Source organism: Ylistrum balloti, unplaced genomic scaffold (genome assembly GCF_031769215.1).
Source record: "Ylistrum balloti isolate Yb309-2 unplaced genomic scaffold, AGI_CSIRO_Ybal_v1 Utg369622, whole genome shotgun sequence".
In the NCBI taxonomy this organism is placed as follows: Eukaryota; Metazoa; Mollusca; class Bivalvia; order Pectinida; family Pectinidae; genus Ylistrum; species Ylistrum balloti.
Genome location: NW_026781892.1, coordinates 272,346 through 296,722, shown reverse-complemented (window position 1 = coordinate 296,722; position 24,377 = coordinate 272,346). Strand labels below are relative to the sequence as shown.

The 24,377-nt window shown below is 37.9% G+C and overlaps 2 protein-coding genes across 2 annotated transcripts; both read right to left on the bottom strand.

Annotated features, from left to right (window-relative positions):
• Positions 1 to 1,033: 1,033 nt before the first annotated feature.
• Positions 1,034 to 9,738, bottom strand: LOC132550161 (L-proline trans-4-hydroxylase-like). Its single transcript, XM_060214179.1, has 9 exons — positions 9,685 to 9,738; positions 9,072 to 9,150; positions 8,142 to 8,220; positions 7,309 to 7,416; positions 6,298 to 6,389; positions 5,909 to 5,999; positions 5,445 to 5,574; positions 4,998 to 5,149; positions 1,034 to 1,332 (listed from the first exon to the last, which is right to left on the bottom strand). Exons 1-9 carry the CDS (start codon positions 9,698 to 9,700, stop codon positions 1,213 to 1,215), a joined length of 867 nt encoding a protein of 288 aa, XP_060070162.1. The 5' UTR covers positions 9,701 to 9,738; the 3' UTR covers positions 1,034 to 1,212.
• A 4,905-nt stretch (positions 9,739 to 14,643) lies between these two features.
• Positions 14,644 to 22,037, bottom strand: LOC132549981 (L-proline trans-4-hydroxylase-like). The gene is made up of 9 exons (XM_060213979.1): positions 22,022 to 22,037; positions 20,841 to 20,919; positions 18,821 to 18,902; positions 18,457 to 18,567; positions 18,132 to 18,223; positions 17,587 to 17,677; positions 16,897 to 17,026; positions 16,080 to 16,231; positions 14,644 to 14,766 (listed from the first exon to the last, which is right to left on the bottom strand). Exons 1-9 carry the CDS (start codon positions 22,035 to 22,037, stop codon positions 14,644 to 14,646), a joined length of 876 nt encoding a protein of 291 aa, XP_060069962.1.
• Between the last annotated feature and the right edge of the window lie 2,340 nt (positions 22,038 to 24,377).

Here is a 24,377-nt window from a genome sequence, read left to right as displayed (position 1 = left end):
TTTCTTCGGCAATATGTATTATTGAATTGTATTCTTGATTATGACAATGGATCCTAAAAACGGGTCTAGGTCCATATTTCACCATGTGCCATCACGTTTTCCAAAACCGACCTAACAAACAGACGTAACAGCGAAGGGAGATACTGTTTTCTCAACAGCAACATTATCATTTACCATTTTATAGCACCACAACTTATAACCGGGACACTACAAGTCCCTTATGCTGTAAAGCCCTACATTTTCGTGGGACGGTTTTCGCGTCTTTTTTTTTATCGTATTTCTTCAACACTTGATTTCGTAAATAATCATAGCTCAATAAATCTGCTTAAAACTTGCTTGAATCAGTAGTCACGTAATCAATGAAAATAAATCAACCACGAAAATTAAGAATTTTACAATTTATTTACAATAAGCTGGCTATAAATCCATTAGTGTTAAATCTATATCTAATCAGACGATATATCCATATCATTGTAAGAGCTACCTCAATCTTAATGATACAGGATGGGTAGCCATGAAAGTGAAAATCAGTAGTGGCACGGGATTTCTTGTCTTTTTTTTTCAACGAGAAGATAAATTTCAAGAAGACGCCTGAGTGAGTAAAAACCATCATAAAATTTACATCGATATGCTAACGAAAAGTTTTAATGATAAAAAGTCCTCTTATTTGTGCTGTGTGTCGGAAGGTAACAATCATATAACAGTGAAACGTCATATCACGTAAAAACACCTGTTGCAATATGCATTTTACATCTTTCATGTAGTTGCTAGTACAACTAAAACGATAGATGAAAATTCTATATATATGTATATATATACAATATCTAAGTAAAGACATGGATACTTTCAAAAGATATTTAAGTATTCAAGTTGTAAAACGACAAACCATACGTCCTCTAGTGACGAGTAGACAAAATATGTGACCAAATATAGGTCATCTGAGTAGATAGGTATATACACAAGACCGTATAGGATCGTGGTATGGTTTAAAACAACGAATGCTGTCGTATTACCACACTTTCTCCATGCAATCATTTATCTAGAGGCTGTACATCAAAAAGAAAATGTACACTGTGTCATTGATTTCACAAAACCAATTACACGTTGTCCAAATTGCTAAATGTTTTAATTCTATCAAACTTCTTAGATTGATATTGCCACAAATTTTATATAACGTATACAACTACTGATCAGTGTATATCAGCAGCGATCTTAGGATTGATTCAGGTTCATAAAGTTGCCTTTATACGTCAGGTCTCTGGCTGGATCCACGAAGATTTTACCTGTCATGTCCGTGAAGTTCTTACAAGTTTTGATAGCAGAGTTGGGCACCTATCAAACGAAAATGAAGATTAAAGTGAATTCTATTTCCAAAATATGATATTTTTTTCGTCAATATGTACCGGTTTTTATTTGCTATTGTGAATGTTTCTTTTCTAGACAGCAGCATCCCTGCTTATCAACAACGGTGAAGTGAAATTCAAAGGTTTGATTTAAATATTACGATTTTCGTGCTGATAGATAAATAAAACGTTGTTTTGAGGGATGCAGTTTAATGAAGCCTAAGGGGGAAACTACGACCTTTTCGAGAAGGTCATAGTTCATATTTGTTGTTGGATTGAGATCTACCTTCTCGAGAAGGTCATAGTTCATATTTGTTGTTGGATTGAGATCTACCTTCTCGAAAAGGTCATAGTTCATATTTGTTGTTGGATTGAGATCTACCTTCTCGAAAAGGTCATAGTTCATATTTGTTGTTGGATTGAGATCTACCTTCTCGAAAAGGTCATAGTTCATATTTGTTGTTGGATTGAGATCTACCTTCTTGAAAAGGTCATAGTTCATATTTGTTGTTGGATTGAGATCTACCTTCTCGAGAAGGTCATAGTTCATATTTGTTGTTGGATTGAGATCTACCTTCTCGAGAAGGTCCTAGTTCATATTTGTTGTTGGATTGAGATCTACCTTCTCGAGAAGGTCATAGTTCATATTTGTTGTTGGATTGAGATCTACCTTCTCGAGAAGGTCATAGTTCATATTTGTTGTTGGATTGAGATCTACCTTCTCGAGAAGGTCATAGTTCATATTTGTTGTTGGATTGATATTTGTTGTTGGATCTACCTTCTCGAGGGTCATAGTTCATATTTGTTGTTGGATTGAGATCTACCTTCTCGAAAAGGTCATAGTTCATATTTGTTGTTGGATTGAGATCTACCTTCTCGAGAAGGTCCTAGTTCATATTTGTTGTTGGATTGAGATCTACCTTCTCGAAAAGGTCATAGTTCATATTTGTTGTTGGATTGAGATCTACCTTCTCGATCATAGTTCATATTTGTTGTTGGATTGAGATCTACCTTCTCGAGGTCATAGTTCATATTTGTTGTTGGATTGAGATCTACCTTCTCGAAAAGGTCATAGTTCATATTTGTTGTTGGATTGAGATCTACCTTCTCGAGAAGGTCCTAGTTCATATTTGTTGTTGGATTGAGATCTACCTTCTCGAAAAGGTCATAGTTCATATTTGTTGTTGGATTGAGATCTACCTTCTCGAGAAGGTCCTAGTTCAACTTTGTTGTTGGATTGAGATCTACCTTCTCGACAAGGTCATAGTTCATATTTGTTGTTGGATTGAGATCTACCTTCTCGAAAAGGTCATAGTTCATATTTGTTGTTGGATTGAGATCTACCTTCTCGAAAAGGTCATAGTTCATATTTGTTGTTGGATTGAGATCTACCTTCTCGAAAAGGTCATAGTTCATATTTGTTGTTGGATTGAGATCTACCTTCTCGAGAAGGTCATAGTTCATATTTGTTGTTGGATTGAGATCTACCTTCTCGAGAAGGTCATAGTTCATATTTGTTGTTGGATTGAGATCTACCTTCTCGAAAAGGTCATAGTTCATATTTGTTGTTGGATTGAGATCTACCTTCTCGAGAAGGTCCTAGTTCATATTTGTTGTTGGATTGAGATCTACCTTCTCGAGAAGGTCATAGTTCATATTTGTTGTTGGATTGAGATCTACCTTCTCGAGGTCATAGTTCATATTTGTTGTTGGATTGAGATCTACCTTCTCGAGGTCATAGTTCATATTTGTTGTTGGATTGAGATCTACCTTCTCGAGAAGGTCATAGTTCATATTTGTTGTTGGATTGAGATCTACCTTCTCGAGGTCATAGTTCATATTTGTTGTTGGATTGAGATCTACCTTCTCGAAAAGGTCATAGTTCATATTTGTTGTTGGATTGAGATCTACCTTCTCGAGAAGGTCATAGTTCATATTTGTTGTTGGATTGAGATCTACCTTCTCGAGGTCATAGTTCATATTTGTTGTTGGATTGAGATCTACCTTCTCGAGGTCATAGTTCATATTTGTTGTTGGATTGAGATCTACCTTCTCGAGAAGGTCCTAGTTCATATTTGTTGTTGGATTGAGATCTACCTTCTCGAGGTCATAGTTCATATTTGTTGTTGGATTGAGATCTACCTTCTCGAGGTCATAGTTCATATTTGTTGTTGGATTGAGATCTACCTTCTCGAGAAGGTCATAGTTCATATTTGTTGTTGGATTGAGATCTACCTTCTCGAAAAGGTCATAGTTCATATTTGTTGTTGGATTGAGATCTACCTTCTCGAGAAGGTCATAGTTCATATTTGTTGTTGGATTGAGATCTACCTTCTCGAAAAGGTCATAGTTCATATTTGTTGTTGGATTGAGATCTACCTTCTCGAGAAGGTCATAGTTCATATTTGTTGTTGGATTGAGATCTACCTTCTCGAGAAGGTCATAGTTCATATTTGTTGTTGGATTGAGATCTACCTTCTCGAGAAGGTCATAGTTCATATTTGTTGTTGGATTGAGATCTACCTTCTCGAGAAGGTCATAGTTCATATTTGTTGTTGGATTGAGATCTACCTTCTCGAGAAGGTCATAGTTCATATTTGTTGTTGGATTGAGATCTACCTTCTCGAAAAGGTCATAGTTCATATTTGTTGTTGGATTGAGATCTACCTTCTCGAAAAGGTCATAGTTCATATTTGTTGTTGGATTGAGATCTACCTTCTCGAGAAGGTCATAGTTCATATTTGTTGTTGGATTGAGATCTACCTACTCGAGGTCATAGTTCATATTTGTTGTTGGATTGAGATCTACCTTCTCGAGGTCATAGTTCATATTTGTTGTTGGATTGAGATCTACCTTCTCGAGAAGGTCCTAGTTCATATTTGTTGTTGGATTGAGATCTACCTTCTCGAGGTCATAGTTCATATTTGTTGTTGGATTGAGATCTACCTTCTCGAAAAGGTCATAGTTCATATTTGTTGTTGGATTGAGATCTACCTTCTCGAGAAGGTCATAGTTCATATTTGTTGTTGGATTGAGATCTACCTTCTCGAGGTCATAGTTCATATTTGTTGTTGGATTGAGATCTACCTTCTCGAGGTCATAGTTCATATTTGTTGTTGGATTGAGATCTACCTTCTCGAGAAGGTCCTAGTTCATATTTGTTGTTGGATTGAGATCTACCTTCTCGAGGTCATAGTTCATATTTGTTGTTGGATTGAGATCTACCTTCTCGAGGTCATAGTTCATATTTGTTGTTGGATTGAGATCTACCTTCTCGAGAAGGTCATAGTTCATATTTGTTGTTGGATTGAGATCTACCTTCTCGAAAAGGTCATAGTTCATATTTGTTGTTGGATTGAGATCTACCTTCTCGAGAAGGTCATAGTTCATATTTGTTGTTGGATTGAGATCTACCTTCTCGAAAAGGTCATAGTTCATATTTGTTGTTGGATTGAGATCTACCTTCTCGAGAAGGTCATAGTTCATATTTGTTGTTGGATTGAGATCTACCTTCTCGAGAAGGTCATAGTTCATATTTGTTGTTGGATTGAGATCTACCTTCTCGAGAAGGTCATAGTTCATATTTGTTGTTGGATTGAGATCTACCTTCTCGAGAAGGTCATAGTTCATATTTGTTGTTGGATTGAGACCTACCTTTTCGAGAGGTGTATACTGCGGATGATGGTGTTCCTTAGTTGGGTTGTTGGTCGCCTTGTTAAATGCTGTTAGAAACGCCCACCTTCTCTTGTCACTGTCATTGTCACTACTAGAGTGGATGATGTTACAATGGAAAAATATCGCATCTCCTAAATGAAAAAAAGGAATTCCAAAAAACCGACAGCATTACAGGACCATATCGTCTATTGGTTTGATATTCATGTACAAGCTTAGTTGAGGCTTGGTTTGATGGCGCTAAAGGCCTCTGATTCCGTGTAAAGACAGTGTAGATAAACAAAACAAAAATACCAATGTGTTCAGTGTTAACTGAATCTTAATTCTGTTCTTATGAATTATTACCGCTTTCACTTTTATCGGATAGTGCAGATTGTTGTTTTGGTTTGATTTACTTATTTATTCATTTTACATTAACTTAATAGTTACCAGGGTCCATTTCCATGAACTGATGAGGGCACACCTCCATGATCTCCTTTACTCGGTCTACGTCACATCCATTCTGTTCTCCTATTGGCTTATGTTCGATCCTGCCACATTTATGGGAACCCCGTAGTAACTAGTGCAAAGATGTCATTATATGTCTTATACTTTGCTATCTTTTTTTTTACTCCAAATGCAACATGTAAACATCATATTCAATATTAAATATTACATTTTACTATATTGTACACGGGCAGTCTCCAGGTACCTGCCGCAGGTCAGTGACAAAGTGAAACGAATGGCATTGACTCTGGGAAACCACAATGCCCTAACCTGGCACGTACTTAAATCACCCTGGCTGTTAATAGGACGTTAAGCAACAATAAAATAAGCATTATGACAGATACCAATTATCTATACAAGTATTGAATAAAATCCTTGTGAAACAAAAACAGTGTGTAGGTACAAACCTGAAGACAGCTGTTTTCTTTCCTACAATAGTCCAATGGAATAAATACGGTCAGCATGTCAGGGAATAGACAGCCATTCCAGTACCAGTACCTAAAACAATACGTAAGCATTCAGTACTTAATGTCACTCGATGTAAAGAAGAATCCACACGTCTTTCAATACAAATTTAGAATTAAATACAGTAGAGCGAAACAATGAATTATACAACACCAGGCTATCAAATATGTTATTAAGATATCTGGTAACATTAAGACATTTTAAGATTTGCATTATAAAACATCCTACCCATGGTACTGATGGCACACATGACTAAGAATTGCATTATAAAACATACTTCCCAGAGTATTGATGCCACACGTGACTAAGAATTGAATAAAAAAAATCCTACCCATAGTCCTGATGCCACACGTGTCTTGCTCCCCGTCCACCTTCCTTCATCATCAGTTTTGTGTGGTAATGGTATACCTCTCCTCCTAGAAGCTGAACATCGCAATTTATCAAACAGAAATACTAAAATTATCTTTCTGATTTACAAGATGGCAGAGTAAAAGTAGTATATATGTTTATGTCTGATTGGTACAACGTATGGCCCTGAATTCTCGCCTCAGGAATTCGGGGATTCTTGTTGCCTGGATGTATGAGTAATTTGTGTATTTAATTGGTTATCAGTATCGAGTTTGATAAAGACTTTAATATAATATGGCGAGTGTGTATCGCTCATCTTTAAAAAATAGTTGCATAGTATTTCTACAAATGTGTATGAGTGGGTCTCAGCATATATAAAAATATCCAATTCATCATTTCAACATCTTAATTTATTCTCAGCCACATTTTCAGGAAGTTCATTGTCTGCTTGCCGGCACCTTATGCTGATAGCCAGGTGTTAGCTACATAGTCGTAACAATATTGTGGCATATTATGTTGATAGCCAGGTGTTAGCTACATAGTTGTAACAATATTGTGGCACTTAATGTTGATAGCCAGGTGTTAGCTACATAGTTGTAACAATATTGTGGCACTTAATGTTAATAGCCAGGTGTTAGCTACATAGTTGTAACAATATTGTGGCACCTTATGCTGATAGCCAGGTGTTAGCTACATAGTTGTAACAATATTGTGGCACTTACTGTTAATAGCCAGGTGTTAGCTACATAGTTGTAACAATATTGTGGCATCTTATGCTGATAGCCAGGTGTTAGCTACATAGTTGTAACAATATTGTGGCACTTTATGTTAATAGCCAGGTGTTAGCTACATAGTTGTAACAATATTGTGGCACTTTATGTTAATAGCCAGGTGTTAGCTACATAGTTGTAACAATATTGTGGCATCTTGTACTGATAGCCAGGTGTTAGCTACATAGTTGTAACAATATTGTGGCACTTTCTGTTGGCCGTACCTGCTCAGTTATACCTGCAACTTTCTCACTCCGTGCCAACATTCCCGTAATGTCATTTCCGGGGTGTTTCCATAAAACCTTATCGGTTTTCTTACCATATTCCTGATCCTGAAAGTTAACAAAGGTGATTGTATTTAACTGTACCAAGAACATAAATAGGGGATATTCTCATAATAATTGGTCTTCTATTTAACTGTAATATATATTAAAGTCTTAGCGATTAGTTCAAAGGTTTATTCAACCATGGAGTTAATACGACATATTTAAATAATACTGAATATTAATTCTAGTTCCGCGAGGTGATACAACGTACGCCCTTCTATTGCCTATGCAAAATACATTCTTGTTGGAAATATCACAATCGTTTGATAAAACATCGACAAGTCGCAATTTTTTGTCTTAAGGAGGTCTGTCCGAAATATAGAGACAGGATCTCAAGACAAGATCTAAATACTGAAAACCTTAAATGGCAATGTCTCTTCAGAACACTGTAAAACTAAAATGTCACTCAAAACGATTTGCCATTTTGATAAAGCTTTTCAAGCTGCTGAGGTAAGCCAAAAAAAAATTCAGAGATCTTACGAAAAAAATAGTTAAAGAAATACGGAGGGATAATTCTATTCTAACCAACCACAGAACCAAAATGGCACTGCAGTGCCATTGCATAGTATTAAATGTAATAAATGTTTGAAGGTGAAATAAGAAAAAAAATTCACGATGTTCGGACAACAAAATCACAGCTTTTTTGACTGGCATATTAAAACGTAATTAATTAGTCATGTAAGATCAGTTCATCTGATAAGTCATAGAAATTGAAAAATATTTTTACTCGCCCCGTAAATGTTCTCGGTGAAACCCGGTCCTTTGATGGCACTTTCTATCAATGACACTTCTTCTTTGTCCAATAATCCTCTTTAGCGCAAAATCGAAGAAACACAATATCAATTTGAGGGTATTATCATTAACAGATATCAACAATTGTACACCTTAATTCAAAATCTTACCCTAAGAATCACTGACGAGTCCTTAAAGTATGAAACAGCTGTATGGTGCACTTTAATTCATTACTTGGCTCTTCTTTTGTATCCAATTTTAAATTTGTATTGAAAGACGTTTCTTTTGTACAACCTTCGAGATAGCAGGGTGTAGACACTAATCTGATTTGCCTCGGTCATATCTTATTTTTGCCCAAAACAGTTGTTTGGTGGAGTTTGATTAATTATCTAACCCTTTAGCATCTATTTTGGAAATTGTACGTAAATGAATTGTGTATTTTGGTGACTTTTTGTACAATGTTTAAACATCAGAATAAAATCAAGATTACACAGATGTGTAAGTTTACATGATTTCTAATGCCTGTGGGAGAAGGAATAGCCACACATATGTGTCATAATTGTCACACTGTACTTTATAAGGCATTAAGTACCGCCATTTTAAACCGAAGGCCGTGTAAGGTGACGCATCATAGCGGATATACTGTTTTATAATCAAGACGTTCGATGAGAGAATCGCCTAAATATTTTGTGAAGATGAAGTTTAATAAACATAACTACAACAGAAACAAAACAGAAATGTCCAGATTGTCAGAACTTCTCTTCCTGTGAGAAAACTCAGCTTGTAACCCCAAGCTTAGATGTTGTTATTACATATAATACACGATAGTGGTAATGTATGGTATATAATACATACATATAGATAATACAGAAACCAGAAATGTAAGAATATTGTCAAGTAACTGCAGTGTAAATAAGAGAATTGTATACTTAAGAATAACAAAGCCATGCTCTTCAAAATCCCTTTTAACGTCTTCGGTCACTTTAAAGTCTTCACTGAAGTTATAAACTGTAAAACCAAAATCGTTGTCAATGATATGCTTGATCCAGTATTTGTTCTGTTTATTGCCTATGATAGATGATAAGTGGCCTATTTATCATATTGTTGATGATGGTTTCTTAAAGAAGATATATTAGTAAGTTTATATATTTGTAGCAGATTAACACTCTATCAGGAAATTCACAGACGATGGGACGTTAGAGTTCAAACAAGATAATCCAGAGCTGGGCTATCGCAACTTGTCACATCAGTCCGGCCTTGTAGTCGTACCTGAACTTATTTATTATGTAGGGAAATAACGTGAGTTGAATATGCTATCTGTGCTTCAATATTCAAATAGTATCTATAAATCTTTTGATGACAACGTGGATGCATAACAAGCAGATAACACCATTCATATTATGTCATGTTATTCCAGACTAAAAGCAAAATAGAAGTATGGAATACTGGGCGTTTTGCTGATCACCCAGCATGTAAGAGGATCGAACACATCAACATAGTATTTTTCAATGTACATTATACAGACATACAATGATAACTTACCGCCTACATCCGCCATTTTCGACAAGGACTTTTATAAAAGTGGTAGGCTTGACACCTGAAACAATGTTATAACTTAAGAACTTAACAGTTTATTTCTTGCAATATAGGGTTTAAAACAAGAATTTCTAGTGGTAAAGCGTCATAATTAGATATATAGAACCGATATCAATAAATAATTGTAAAAATGCTTAAACATGAACTACTATACCTACCTGTAACTAGCTGGTCTGAAGTGATAAACAGATGTGTGATTTAGATGATAACACTTGTTTACACACACACACATGTATATTTATACACACGTACAGAGACAGTATCGTAAACAAAATCAGATACAAAACTAGGTAAAGGTGAAGGATAATATCGTGTGCACAACTAGGTGAAGGTGAAGGATAATATCGTGTACACAACTAAGTGAAGGTGAAGGATAATATCGTGTGCACAACTAGGTGAAGGAATATATCGTGTACACAACTAGGTGAAGATTAAGGATAATATCGTGTACACAACTAGGTGAAGGATAATATCGTGTACACAACTAGGTAAAGATTACGGATAATATCGTGTACACAACTAGGTGAAGTGAAGGATAATATCATGTACACAACTAGGTGAAGGTGAAGGATAATATCGTGTACACAACTAGGTGAAGGTGACGGATAATATCGTGTACACAACTAGGTAAAGGATAATATCGTGTACACAACTAGGTGAAGGATAATATCGTGTACACAACTAGGTGACGGATAATATCGTGTACACAACTAGGTGAAGGATAATATCGTGTACACAACTAGGTGAAGGTGAAGAATAATATCGTGTACACAACTAGGTGAAGGATAATATCGTGTACACAACTAGGTGATGGTGAAGGATAATATCGTGTACACAACTAGGTGAAGGATAATATCGTGTACACAACTAGGTGAAGATTAAGGATAATATCGTGTACACAACTAGGTAAAGATTACGGATAATATCGTATACACAACTAAGTGAAGGTGAAGAATAATATCGTGTACACAACTAGGTGAAGGTAAAGGATAATGTCGTGTACACAACTAGGTGAAGGTGAAGAATAATATCGTGTACACAACTAGGTGAAGGTGACGGATAATATCGTGTACACAACTAGGTGAAGGATAATATCATGTACACAACTAGGTGAAGATTAAGGATAATTTCGTGTACACAACTAGGTGAAGGTGTAGGATAATATCGTGTGCACAACTAGGTGAAGGTGAAGGATAATATCGTGTACACAACTAAGTGAAGGTGAAGGATAATATCGTGTTCACAACTAGGTGAAGGAATATATCGTGTACACAACTAGGTGAAGATTAAGGATAATATCGTGTACACAACTAGGTGAAGGATAATATCGTGTACACAACTAGGTGAAGTGAAGGATAATATCATGTACACAACTAGGTGAAGGTGAAGGATAATATCGTGTACACAACTAGGTGAAGGTGACAGATAATATCGTGTACACAACTAGGTGAAGGTAAAGGATAATATCGTGTACACAACTAGGTGAAGGATAATATCGTGTACACAACTAGGTGAAGGTGACGGATAATATCGTGTACACAACTTGGTGAAGGTGAAGGATAATATCGTGTACACAACTAGGTGAAGATTAAGGATATTATCGTGTACACAACTAGGTGAAGGATAATATCGTGTACACAACTAGGTGAAGGTGAAGAATAATATCGTGTACACAACTAGGTGAAGGTGACGGATAATATCATGTACACAACTAGGTGAAGGATAATATCGTGTACACAACTAGGTGATGGTGAAGGATAATATCGTGTACACAACTAGGTGAAGGATAATATCGTGTACACAACTAGGTGAAGATTAAGGATAATATCGTGTACACAACTAGGTAAAGATTACGGATAATATCGTATACACAACTAAGTGAAGGTGAAGAATAATATCGTGTACACAACTTGGTGAAGGATAATATCATGTACACAACTAGGTGAAGCATAATATCGTGTACACAACTAGGTGATGGTGAAGGATAATATCGTGTACACAACTAGGTGAAGGATAATATCATGTACACAACTAGGTGAAGGATAATATCGTGTACACAACTAGGTGAAGGATGATATCGTGTACACAACTAGGTGAAGGATAATATCGTGTACACAACTAGGTAAAGGATAATATCGTGTACACAACTAGGTGAAGGATAGTATCGTGTACACAACTAGGTGAAGATTAAGGATAATATTGTGTACAACACTAGGTGAAGGTGACGGATAATATCGTGTACACAACTAGGTGAAGAATAATATCGTGTACACAACTAGGTGAAGATTAAGGATAATATCGTGTACACAACTAGGTGAAGGTGAAGGATAATATCGTGTACACAACTAGGTGAAGGATAATATCGTGTACACAACTAGGTGAAGGATAATATCGTGTACACAACTAGGTGAAGGATGATATCGTGTACACAACTAGGTGAAGGATAATATCGTGTACACAACTAGGTGAAGGATAATATCGTGTACACAACTAGGTGAAGGATAGTATCGTGTACACAACTAGGTGGAGGATAATATCGCGTACACAACTAAGTGAAGGTGAATGATAATATCGTGTACAAAACTAGGTGAATGTAAAGGATAATATCGTGTACACAACTAGGTGAAGGTGAAGGATAATATCGTGTACACAACTAGGTGAAGGTGAAGGATAATATCGTGTACACAACTAGGTGAAGATTAAGGATAATATCGTGTACACAACTAGGTGAAGGTGAAGGATAATATCGTGTACACAACTAGGTGAAGGATAATATCGTGTACACAACTAGGTGAAGGATAATATCATGTACACAACTAGGTGAAGGATGATATCGTGTACACAACTAGGTGAAGGATAATATCGTGTACACAACTAGGTGAAGGATAATATCGTGTACACAACTAGGTGAAGGATAGTATCGTGTACACAACTAGGTGGAGGATAATATCGCGTACACAACTAAGTGAAGGTGAATGATAATATCGTGTACACAACTAGCTGAAAGTAAAGGATAATATCGTGTACACAACTAGGTGAAGGTGAAGGATAATATCGTGTACACAACTAGGTGAAGATTAAGGATAATATCGTGTACACAACTAGCTGAAAGTAAAGGATAATATCGTGTACACAACTAGGTGAAGGATAATATCATGTACACAACTAGGTGAAGGTGAATGATAATATCGTGTACACTAGGTGAAGGTGAAGGATAATATCGTGTACAGAACTAGCTGAAGGTGAAGGATAATATCGTGCACACAACTAGGTGAAGGTGAAGAATAATATCGTGTACACAACTAGATGAAGATTAAGGATAAAATCGTGTACACAACTAGCTGAAGGTGAAGGATAATATCGTGTACACAACTAGCTGAAGGTAAAGGATTATATCGTGTACACAACTAGCTGAAGGTGAAGGATAATATCATGTACACAACGAGCTGAAGGTAAAGGATTATATCGTGTACACAACTAGGTGAAGGATAATATCATGTACACAACTAGGCGAAGGTGAAGGATAATATCGTGTACACTAGGTGAAGGTGAAGAATAATATCGTGTACACAACTAGCTGAAGGTGAAGGATAATATCGTGTACACAACTAAGTGAAGGTGAAGGATAATATCGTGTACATAACTAGGTGAAGGTGAAGGATAATATCGTGTACACAACTAGGTGAAGGTGAAGGGTAATATCGTGTACACAACTAGATGAAGATTAAGGATAATATCATGTACACATCTAGGTGAATGTTTAGTATATGTCGTCGATAACAAGCTACAAATTTGTTTTTAAAGATACCTTGTTGACGGTACATTGTTCGAGTGACAGAAATGTAGGGGACTTCAACTGGGTGAAAAGGTCGGACAATAACGTAGAAAGTTAGGGTTCTAAAAGGTAAGATTGGGAACTACAATTAGATGGCCTGATAATATCGTACAAAGCTTGAGTTTTGATGAGAAAATAGGGGGACTACAATTCAGTGAATAGGTCGGACAATATCGTACAAAGATTAGGTTCTAATGATAATTGAAGGGAATTAAAACTACAAGAGAACTCCGGTTTGCTTCACTTCCTACTGATGATGATAATGACAGGTACTCTCACTTTTCCACAATAAATCATAGTATTACATAAATGATAGGATATTTGAAGTTCCGCTTCTTTGTTGACTTTTGACTGTGTCTTGACTTGCTGAAGATAATGCGCTAAAATAAGACTGAGGTAATTGCAGTTTCTGTAATCGTTAAAATAGCAATTACAGCGAATGTGCTTATTTATCAAAAACTGAAATTGCGCTCAAATTTTTTGCGGCAAAATTTACATCTACAAAATTTCAAAAGACTATTGTGACTTTGAGTCTGAATTATTACTATGTTGACATGTTGGTATTTTCTTGTTTTCTGCATCAATTTTTTCCCTTCAAGCTACAGCATGAATTTTGTCTAGTCAGCAACTGAAAATTGACCTTCTGTATAAATGCCCTTACACAAACGGTAGTTGTATTTGTATCTGCAATAGTACAGGAACACTATCTGGACAATATCTTAATATTGAATTTGATATTTGTATTCGAGTATTGGAAATAATTATCTTATATTCATTAAAATCGATAGTGACAATAACAACCTTTTTTTTATATTTTCACAGTCTTTATTTTCAAATAGAAATAGTATTAACGTAACCTTCAATCTTAAAGCTCACTCTCTTTATTCTATATTTCCATATTTTGAAAACGCCCTTTACCGATCAAATATATCGGTATGAAATTATTACTTATAGATATGGTAAACAAACTTGTGGTTTTCCTATATTGTAATACGTCCATGATTGTCATAAAAGATGTAATATCGTTATCTATTCCGTTCTTTTGATATCCCTTTTTGTTATCAAATATATCAGCGGGCGCTGTTGCCGTCCTTGAAAAACGATTTGTATGTTGTGTCTACAGTAGGGTCTACAAACGCCTTGCCACTGACGTCAGTGAAGTTCTTACACTCCTTGATGGCTACATTCGGCACCTGTAACGCAGTCAAAAACCAATTATACACATTAAAAGTTTAACCCCTAATTTAAAACCAAAAACTGATAATCAAATGACTTTACAAGGCTGATGCATGCTTGTAAGTGGAAACGTCAGATTTCATATTCACGAAATATGTAAAAAGTAATATCGCTTAAATTTTGTGCCAAGATATGTATAAACAACTAAACTAAAGGCAGTTTCTGTATGTTTATGATCATTAGTTACAATGTTTAGAATCCACTCACCTTGTGGTGTATTGAGGGTGATGGTGCACTTTGGTAGGGTTGTTAGTGACACGGAGTTAGAATCCACTCACCTTGTGGTGAAGGGTGTATTGAGGGTGATGGTGTACTTTGGTAGGGTTGTTAGTGACACGGAGTTAGAATCCACTCACCTTGTGGTGAAGGGTGTATTGAGGGTGATGGTGTACTTTGGTAGGGTTGTTAGTGACACGGAGTTAGAATCCACTCACCTTGTGGAGAGGGGTGTGAGGGTGATGGTGTACTTTGGTAGGGTTGTTAGTGACACGGAGTTAGAATCCACTCACCTTGTGGAGAGGGGTGTGAGGGTGATGGTGTACTTTGGTAGGGTTGTTGGTGACACAGATTAAGAATCCACTCACCTTGTGGAGAGGGGTGTGAGGGTGATGGTGTACTTTGGTAGTGTTGTTAGTGACACGGAGTTAGAATCCACTCACCTTGTGGAGAGGGGTGTATTGAGGGTGATGGTGTACTTTGGTAGGGTTGTTGGTGACACGGAGTTAGAATCCACTCACCTTGTGGAGAGGGGTGTATTGAGGGTGATTGTGTACTTTGGTAGGGTTGTTAGTGACACGGAGTTAGAATCCACTCACCTTGTGGAGAGGGGTTTGAGGGTGCTTGTGTACTTTGGTAGGGTTGTTGGTGACTCAGATTTAGAATCCACTCACCTTGTGGAGAGGGGTGTATTGAGGGTGATGGTGTACTTTGGTAGGGTTGTTGGTGACTCAGATTTAGAATCCACTCACCTTGTGGAGAGGGGTGTGAGGGTGATGGTGTACTTTGGTAGGGTTGTTGGTGACACGGAGTTAGAATCCACTCACCTTGTGGAGAGGGGTGTGAGGGTGATGGTGTACTTTGGTAGGGTTGTTGGTGACACGGATTTAGAATCCACTCACCTTGTGGAGAGGGGTGTATTGAGGGTGATGGTGTACTTTGGTAGGGTTGTTGGTGACACGGATTTAGAATCCACTCACCTTGTGGAGAGGGGTGTATTGAGGGTGATGGTGTACTTTGGTAGGGTTGTTGGTGACACTTAGAATCCACTCACCTTGTGGAGAGGGGTGTATTGAGGGTGATGGTGTACTTTGGTAGGGTTGTTAGAAGCCCTGTTGTAGGCCGTCAGGAAAGCCCACCTCCTCCTATCACTGTTGTTTTGACTGCTACAGTGGATCAAGTTACAGTGGAAGAAGATAGCATCTCCTTTGATAGTGAAAAACAGAACATTTCCTTAAAACTTAGTCAAACTGATACATAATATCCTAAATATAATTTTATGATTTATTCCTATTTTCACGATTTTCGTGCATGAACTCGTCAACTGGCGTACAAACTCGTAATACAGGGGTTCAAAAGATGCAGGTTGATGAAAATTATGGGGAAGTTTTATGGTTGTCATAGTGGTCTATTTCTTTGTGTGATATGAAGGTGGACGTGCTTGACGCTCGTTAGTTTGCCTGTGGATTGCGATTCTGTATGCTTTGTTTCCATTTTAGAACGTGACATTGCTTTCTTGGATTGACAAAGGTTTACATGGCGGTTGTGGGCGGTGAAGCAGGAGACGCTTATTATTCCGGAACATCTGGTCTTATTCTCCTTGTATTTTTCCAAGAGTCTTTTGTTTATATTTTGCTTTAATTTTATTGATTTGAGTTTGGATTATGATGATGATGATATGTTGATATTGTTTTTATCCATGAAGCAATACAGAAAACTTGAGAAGAGTGTAAATAGTGTATTAAGAGATCCACGAAAACTTTCACAAAAATATATTATATCACAACAGTATACCATATTTGTTTAAAATCGTAAAAAAAACCTATCTCCCATCTAATGCACACTTTGTATTTTAATGATGCTTTACATACCGGCATCAATCTCCATGAAATCGTGAGGACAAACGGCCTTTAGCTCCTCAATCCTCTCCGCGTCACATGCGTTCTGTTCTCCCGCTGTTTTATGGAATATTCTGCCACATTTATGTGAGCCTCGCAGAACCTACATTGAATTGGATAACTGTTATATACAGAGATGTTATACCTTAGTTTCGCTGTTACACCACTGGTTCTCATCTGAGATTGTGACATTACTTTCCTGGATTCTCCGAGATTTACATAACAGATGCCGTCGTATTGATAAAAACATTTTCATGATCAAGCATTAAACACGTGACCCAACCTTCTTTAAACTTGTTTAAATCATACAGTAGTTTTAAAAAATAAAACCTTAACATTGAAAATAACATCTCACCTGTACTTTTTTTTCGAAATTCCTTCAATGCTATGAAAAATAATAGTTCAGATATCAGAGTTATTATCATATGTCTATAAATGTGTTTTTGAGCAATAGTTCGGTTTCATGAATACAGGCTCTCCCAACACTCTCCCAACTTTTTTCATGGATTTTTGACCTAGTTTCACCGAGCTAAAATTTAGACATTAAAAACTTAACGGTATTTCTTATTGTTTTGTAGAAATCTCTCAAAACTTGCATTTAACAAGTTCAGTTATATTCGGTTTATTTGTGTTTGTAACGTACGTTTTACAATATACATGTACCTGGAGACAGCTGTTGTCTTTCCTACAGTCGTCTAACGGGATAAAAACAGTCAGCATTTCAGGGAACAGACAACCGTTCCAGTACCAGTACCTGATAAAGTAAAGGATACGTTACCTCGATAGTAATATCCAGAGTGACGGACAACGGCGTATATCTAATAACCAGTGGACAAATATCATTACAGGTAAATTAGTGGAAGACTCCGTGAAGATACAATAATACCGCGTAGTGTAGCATAAGGGGTATGGCTCTTTCGGTAAAAAAGATACAGAGATGCTACAACAGGGTAATTAAGGTAGTGAATCACTGATACAAACTACAGAGATGTTACAATAAGGTTATAACGGTAGAGAATCACTGATACAACATACAGAGATGTTACAATAAGGTTATAACGGTAGAGAGTCACTGATACAACATACAGAGATGTTACAATAAGGTTATAACGGTAGAGAGTCACTGATACAACATACAGAGATGTTACAATAAGGTTATAACGGTAGAGAGTCACTGATACAACATACAGAGATGTTAATCGACTTACGAGTAATCCTGATGCCAGACATGCTTAGCTCCCCTGCCTCCTTCTTTCAGCATCAATTTGGTATGGTAGTGGTAAACTTCTCCTCCAAGCAGCTTTACATTGATACATGTTTTAGATATTTCCAACATAATATTATAAAGGTACGGAAAGGTTCGTTTAGGGGTTCTAATTGTTTTACAGATTACTGTAATGAAATCGTCCAGAGGACATACCAATACCTACTTAGCATTTCACTTTGATTAAGCCTCTAGGCCAGTAAGAACACTGTAAAACCTAACAATTTTTTGTTTTTGACACGAATTACAGCTTTTTGCGATTTTTTTACCTGTTCACTGATGCCTGCAACTTTCTCACTCCGAACGACCATTCCAGTGACGTCATTTCCGGGGTGTTTCCACAACACTGTATCAGTCTTCCTTCCGCCGTCGACAACATCCTACCAAACAAAAGCAAGTAAATCTAAGAGCTTTTAAATGTATATCTGGACATCTGGCCAGGAATTAAGATGGCTGATTAATACGTATCGTAATATATCTCCCGAATTTATAGATACATTCCGTTGTACTTGTACTATACTCACAGTCAAGTGGTAATTGCTCATCGCACTTTACTCAAGGAAGAATGGTTTTATTTATTTCGACCAAATGATTTGATTTTATCGTTTTATTGACACTGTTAAGCTGTCTTACCCCAAACTTGTGTTTGGTGATGGCGTCAGATCCACCAATAGCCATTTCTACGATTGCTACTTCCTCCTTATCCAGTAGACCTCTAGACAGAAGAGACGATGTATATCACTCGAACATCGCTCACATGTAAAAAGTGTAAATATATGATAAAAAATCACACAAATATACATTCCTGACACAATCAATTGTCGATTTAGGGATACTTGAAAGACCTTCCGCAGGTTGACATTTCATTTTATTAGTTTTTTTTTTTATAATTTTTAGGATTTTACACGGTAGATATGATATACACACACACATACACCCTCACACGCGCCCTCACACACACACACACACACGCCCTCACACACGCCCTCACATACCCTCACACACACCTTCACACGCACTTTCACACACCCTCACACGCACCTCACACACACCCTCACACGCACCCTCACACACACTCACACACACTCTCACACACCCTCACACACCCTCACACGCGCCCTCACACACACACACACTCACACACACCCTCACACACGCCCTCACATACCCTCACACACACCCTCACACGCACCCTCACACACCCTCACACGCACCTCACACACACCCTCACACGCACCCTCACACACACCCTCACACACACACACACACACACACACACACACACACACACACACACACACACACACGCCCCTCACACACACACACACACTCACACACACCCTCACACACACCCTCACACGCACCCTCACACACCCTCACACGCACCTCACACACACCCTCACACGCACCCTCACACACACCCTCACACACACCCTCACACACACACACACACACCCTCACGCACCCTCACACACACCCTCACACGCAACCTCACACACACACTCACCCTCACACACACACCTCACACACACCCTCACACACACCTCACACACACCCTCACACACACCCACCTCACACACACCCTCACACACCCTCACACACACCACACACACAAATTAAACACCCTCCCACACACATGCTCTTATACACCTCACACACACCCTCACACACATCTCACACAAACCTCACACACACACCTCACACGCTTACCTCACACAAACCTTACACATACACATCACACACACCTCACACACACCCTCACACACACCCTCACACACACCACACACAACACTCCCTCAGCCACACGCACCCTCACACACACCCTCACACACACCCTCACACACACACACACACACACCCTCACGCACCCTCACACACACCCTCACACGCAACCTCACACACACACTCACCCTCACACACACCCTCACACACACACACACACACACCCTCACACACACCCTCACGCACCCTCACACGCACCCTCACACACACCCTCACACACACCCTCACACACACACTCACACACTCTCACACACCCTCACACACCCTCACACGCACCTCACACACAACCTCACACGCGCCCTCACACACACACTCACACACCCTCACACACACTCACACACGCCCTCACAAGCGCCCTCACACACACTCACACACACCCTTACACACCCTCACACGCACCCTCACACAAACCCTCACACACACCCTCACACTCGCCCTCACACACACACTCACACACACCCTCACACGCACACACACACACCCTCACACACACCCTCACACAAACCCTCACACACGCCCTCATACACATTCTCACACCTCAACACACTGGTACACATATGTATTTGGTCATTGCATGTCTTACAAATCAAGATTATTTGTAATCATACACTCAGCAATCTTTGACATCATCATCATCGTCGTCGTCGTCGTCGTCGTCGTCATTCATGATAATCATTCTCACCATTCACATCATCATATACCGTGATCACCATTAATATCATGGTCATCATACACAATAACATCCTAATCATCTTCAACATCTTCATCATCCACATCATAACATACAAAAGCCAGCATTATCATCATCATCATCATCATCATCATCATCATCATCATCATCATCATCCACATCAACAGTATAATCGCTTACTTGAGAACTATGTAACCATGTTGTTCAAAATCCCGTCTGACTTCATCTGTGACCTTAAATGCCTCAGTGTATTGATAGACTTACGGAGATAACAGAAAATGTAAAATACACAAGTTTATCGCACTGGTCAAGGATATTGAAACATACATGCATACATATAAAAAAAATAATATAGATTATATCAAACTTCACAAGTGCAAATTCAAACCCCGTGAATAAATATATCGTTTATCCCGATAATTACAGACTGGCGTGTGTTCTTTACTTGAATACAAATCAAACAATATGAATCTAAACAATTTTGGTCTTCATATTATTACAAACTTACTGTGCCCTTTCCTAAATTTACATGGACATTTACTGCCTACATGGGTATAGACAACGTTTGATATAAGTACAGTCAGTCTCGCTGATATCAGTTAACTTGATTTAAATATTGAAGTATGTTGTGTCTCTCATAAATTGAGGACAAGTGTGCAGTGCTTCAGCATAAGTAGTGCCTCTGCTCCAACTTTTGGCAGAGGGAACATAGTTTTCAAGAACTCTGTTTTGCACCTTGTTAGTTAATTGTTAGCTGTGTCTATCGGTTACACAGATAAGACGGAGACTTCTGTGAGGTAGTTTTCTGGTGTTATTCCTATGGGATTTGTTCACGTCAATAGAATGCAGCCAGTTTATGTATGAAATGCCTCACATGAGTCCACAGACAGACCAGACGGGAGTCACGTGGCTTCTAACTTAACTATTCACAGTTTCTATATAAAGTGCCTCACATGAATTCATTAATCAAACTTTTTTATATATAGAAGTTAAACTTATAGATCGATGCGCGAGGCTTTATTAAATTAATAAATCTTTATATATAAGTTAAACTTATAGATCGTTGAGCTAGACTGAAGTAAATTAACTGCACATAGGTAACGAAAGATACAAGTATATATGACGCTAAATACATCGAGGTGTTAGATTTGCATCACTACGGTAAAACGGTCGATCATTGACTTACAAAGACTGGACATGTCCCACTGATTTTAACCTTTTACCGGGACCGAGTAAACGTAGTTTTGATAGCAAAAAAAAAAAAAAAAACGTTGTAGCGCATAGTTCAACCCTCTTCTATATTGGCTTTAATTAACCAGCAAACAATCTAATTCAAAGGGTTAAGATAAATAATTACTTACCAGAAACGGCTTCCATTCCTAGTCCCAGTATTGACGAACTACGGCCTGAAATAGCTAACAGTTGTTAGCGCGACTTATCATTTATTCGCACTGTACCATAAATGAGGTCTGCGTAAAAATTTCTTCAAAATGTTATTGAAGTGAAAATATTTGTCTCTTAGAAGAGGGGAGTTCTGTTTTCTGAAATGTTTAGATTGCTATCTTACCTGACGTATTCCCCAGCCGACTGTCGCGTAAGACTGTGTAATCAGAACAGGATTGTGTACAGATTCGGGTGACAGATATACATACAGATACAGAAGTATTTATCAGTCTCATGCTTTACATCCACACACATGTACAATAATTCTAACACCATAAAATGACAAATATCACAACTCTAAAAGGGGTTATAGTAATATTTATATGAAACAAAACTGTCGGACTAGAACATTTTACTATAAAACGATCGGTTCAACAACAAAGCTCGTTGTTTGAATTACACAATTTCCGTGTGATATTCTTCATTGATTGATGAATTAAACCAAGTGAACTTCTCGTTGTTTCTTATGTATGACACTATTAAAAAGACTGTTCTTTATGTCATCGTATATCTGGCACCAGACAACTACCTGGTAACCTCATCTTCCACATGGTTCCTTACAAAAATCACAGAATCTGTCCATGTCTCCAGACGTAATGGTATTACATTTGACCATACCATAAGCTCAATACTCTGTGTCGTGCTGTCAATTGACGTTACGTAATAGTTGATGTCAAATATTGTAACCATCATGACCTCATGAACTACATTATGAGCAACATGTTTAGTGTCAAGGACGCCGCAGAGACCGATGTTCCCCTATGTCTTGAAAACTCTTACAAGCCAGGTATTGCAACATAGTACTGTTAGCGATGCCTCGAGACCATGAAAAAGGACAACCAATTGATATGTGTCCTTTTGGACAAAAAATGACCTTGACTACACTTTGGTTAAGATATTTTATCTCGCTCTGACAAAAGTGAAAGAAATTGACATTGGAAAGATTCAGGGTGCCAGATTTGACACTGGATAGATTCAGGGTGCCATATTTGACATTGGAGAGATTTAGGGTGTGGAACTTGACTCTGGATATTGGTTTTGGAGGTGATATTTGATCTTGGCTAAATTTGGGATGTTGGATTTGACTTTGGTTGTACTTTTAGTGAGATTTGGGTAGATTAAAGGTATGACACTTGACCGTGGACCTTAGGTAGAGATTTAGGGCATGATATCTTACCTGTGGTAGATTTAGAGTTATTCACATTTCCTGCCTATGGCTGACATTTATTTCACTGCCACTGTAACATCGGGAGTATACGACCTCTGATATGTATGGAGATTAACGTGTTCCCTTACATGAATTTGTCCCCGTGTTGATGGTAATCCTTACCTTAAATCGCAGAGTTTTATGAAAATTTAACTGTATAAAGAAATATTTCTGATAAAACAAGGCACAGGTATCTGTGTCTATTACGCTTTGATGGTTCATGGATGAGGGAACTTCAGCCGCACAGTCCAGTAACACATTCAGTTAGCCCAGTTCTGTAGTGTCGTGTCCTTGTTCCAAAACTAAGCGACGTCCACTATGGTCTGTGGTGGTTTTGAGAGCTGGGGAGCCAGAATTAGGAAATGCACTACTTTCGCTTCACTTCCATGTCAATTCGTCCGAGACGGACCTGTTTGACGCTTTGGTTGATGACTTTACATGGCGTTTCCAGCATATGCTTTGTGAGCGACAGACATTTTTTACTCTTTCCTGTACATAATTATGTTGTGCCATCGACCACTCAAATGTTTGGAGCTAAATGAGAAGCTTTCTGGGATAAAAAGAACCCTAGATTGTGGTTATCTTCGGGGTATGTGCAAGAAGGAGTTGTAAAACCTAGAAAGGACAGGCAGCCTGGATATGATACATGCAGTGTCCATTCATCCAGTACAACACAATACCCTTCTCCAAGTTTGGATGGATATGTGTGTATGTGATTGCGCAAAGTGTCCTATTTATAACATAACTGGTATTTCTAAAAAAAAAAAAAAAAATGAGCGAAATTACTTCCACCACTGTACAAGATAGACTTATTTCGTGCAAACTGTAAGTTTTTCACTTCTGAGTAAATTATATGACGTCATGAAGACGTATTCATCACGTCACAGTAGAGTTGTTCACATAACACAGCATGCCAATGATTTCTATTATATCTATCTAAGTATTTTATGAAATATTTTATTTGCGAAAAAAACAAAGATGAGGTCCATCTGTTCTTTATGACAAGTTTAGCCACTTCCTACAGTCATATTTGTTCATCTGTCCGGAACTGCCGGCTTGTCATTTAG

Excerpts from the sequence above, each read along its gene's own strand:
- LOC132550161 (XM_060214179.1), bottom strand. Across the intron at positions 8,221-9,071 it reads CATGGCTTTGTTATTCTTAA|AGGATTATTGGACAAAGAAG; the intron begins GTATACAATTCT and ends TTTGCGCTAAAG. Across the intron at positions 5,575-5,908 it reads AAGAAAACAGCTGTCTTCAG|TTACTACGGGGTTCCCATAA; the intron begins GTTTGTACCTAC and ends TCTTTGCACTAG.
- LOC132549981 (XM_060213979.1), bottom strand. Across the intron at positions 18,903-20,840 it reads CATGGTTACATAGTTCTCAA|AGGTCTACTGGATAAGGAGG; the intron begins GTAAGCGATTAT and ends TCTTCTGTCTAG. Across the intron at positions 18,224-18,456 it reads TTGCAGGCATCAGTGAACAG|CTGCTTGGAGGAGAAGTTTA; the intron begins GTAAAAAAATCG and ends ATCAATGTAAAG.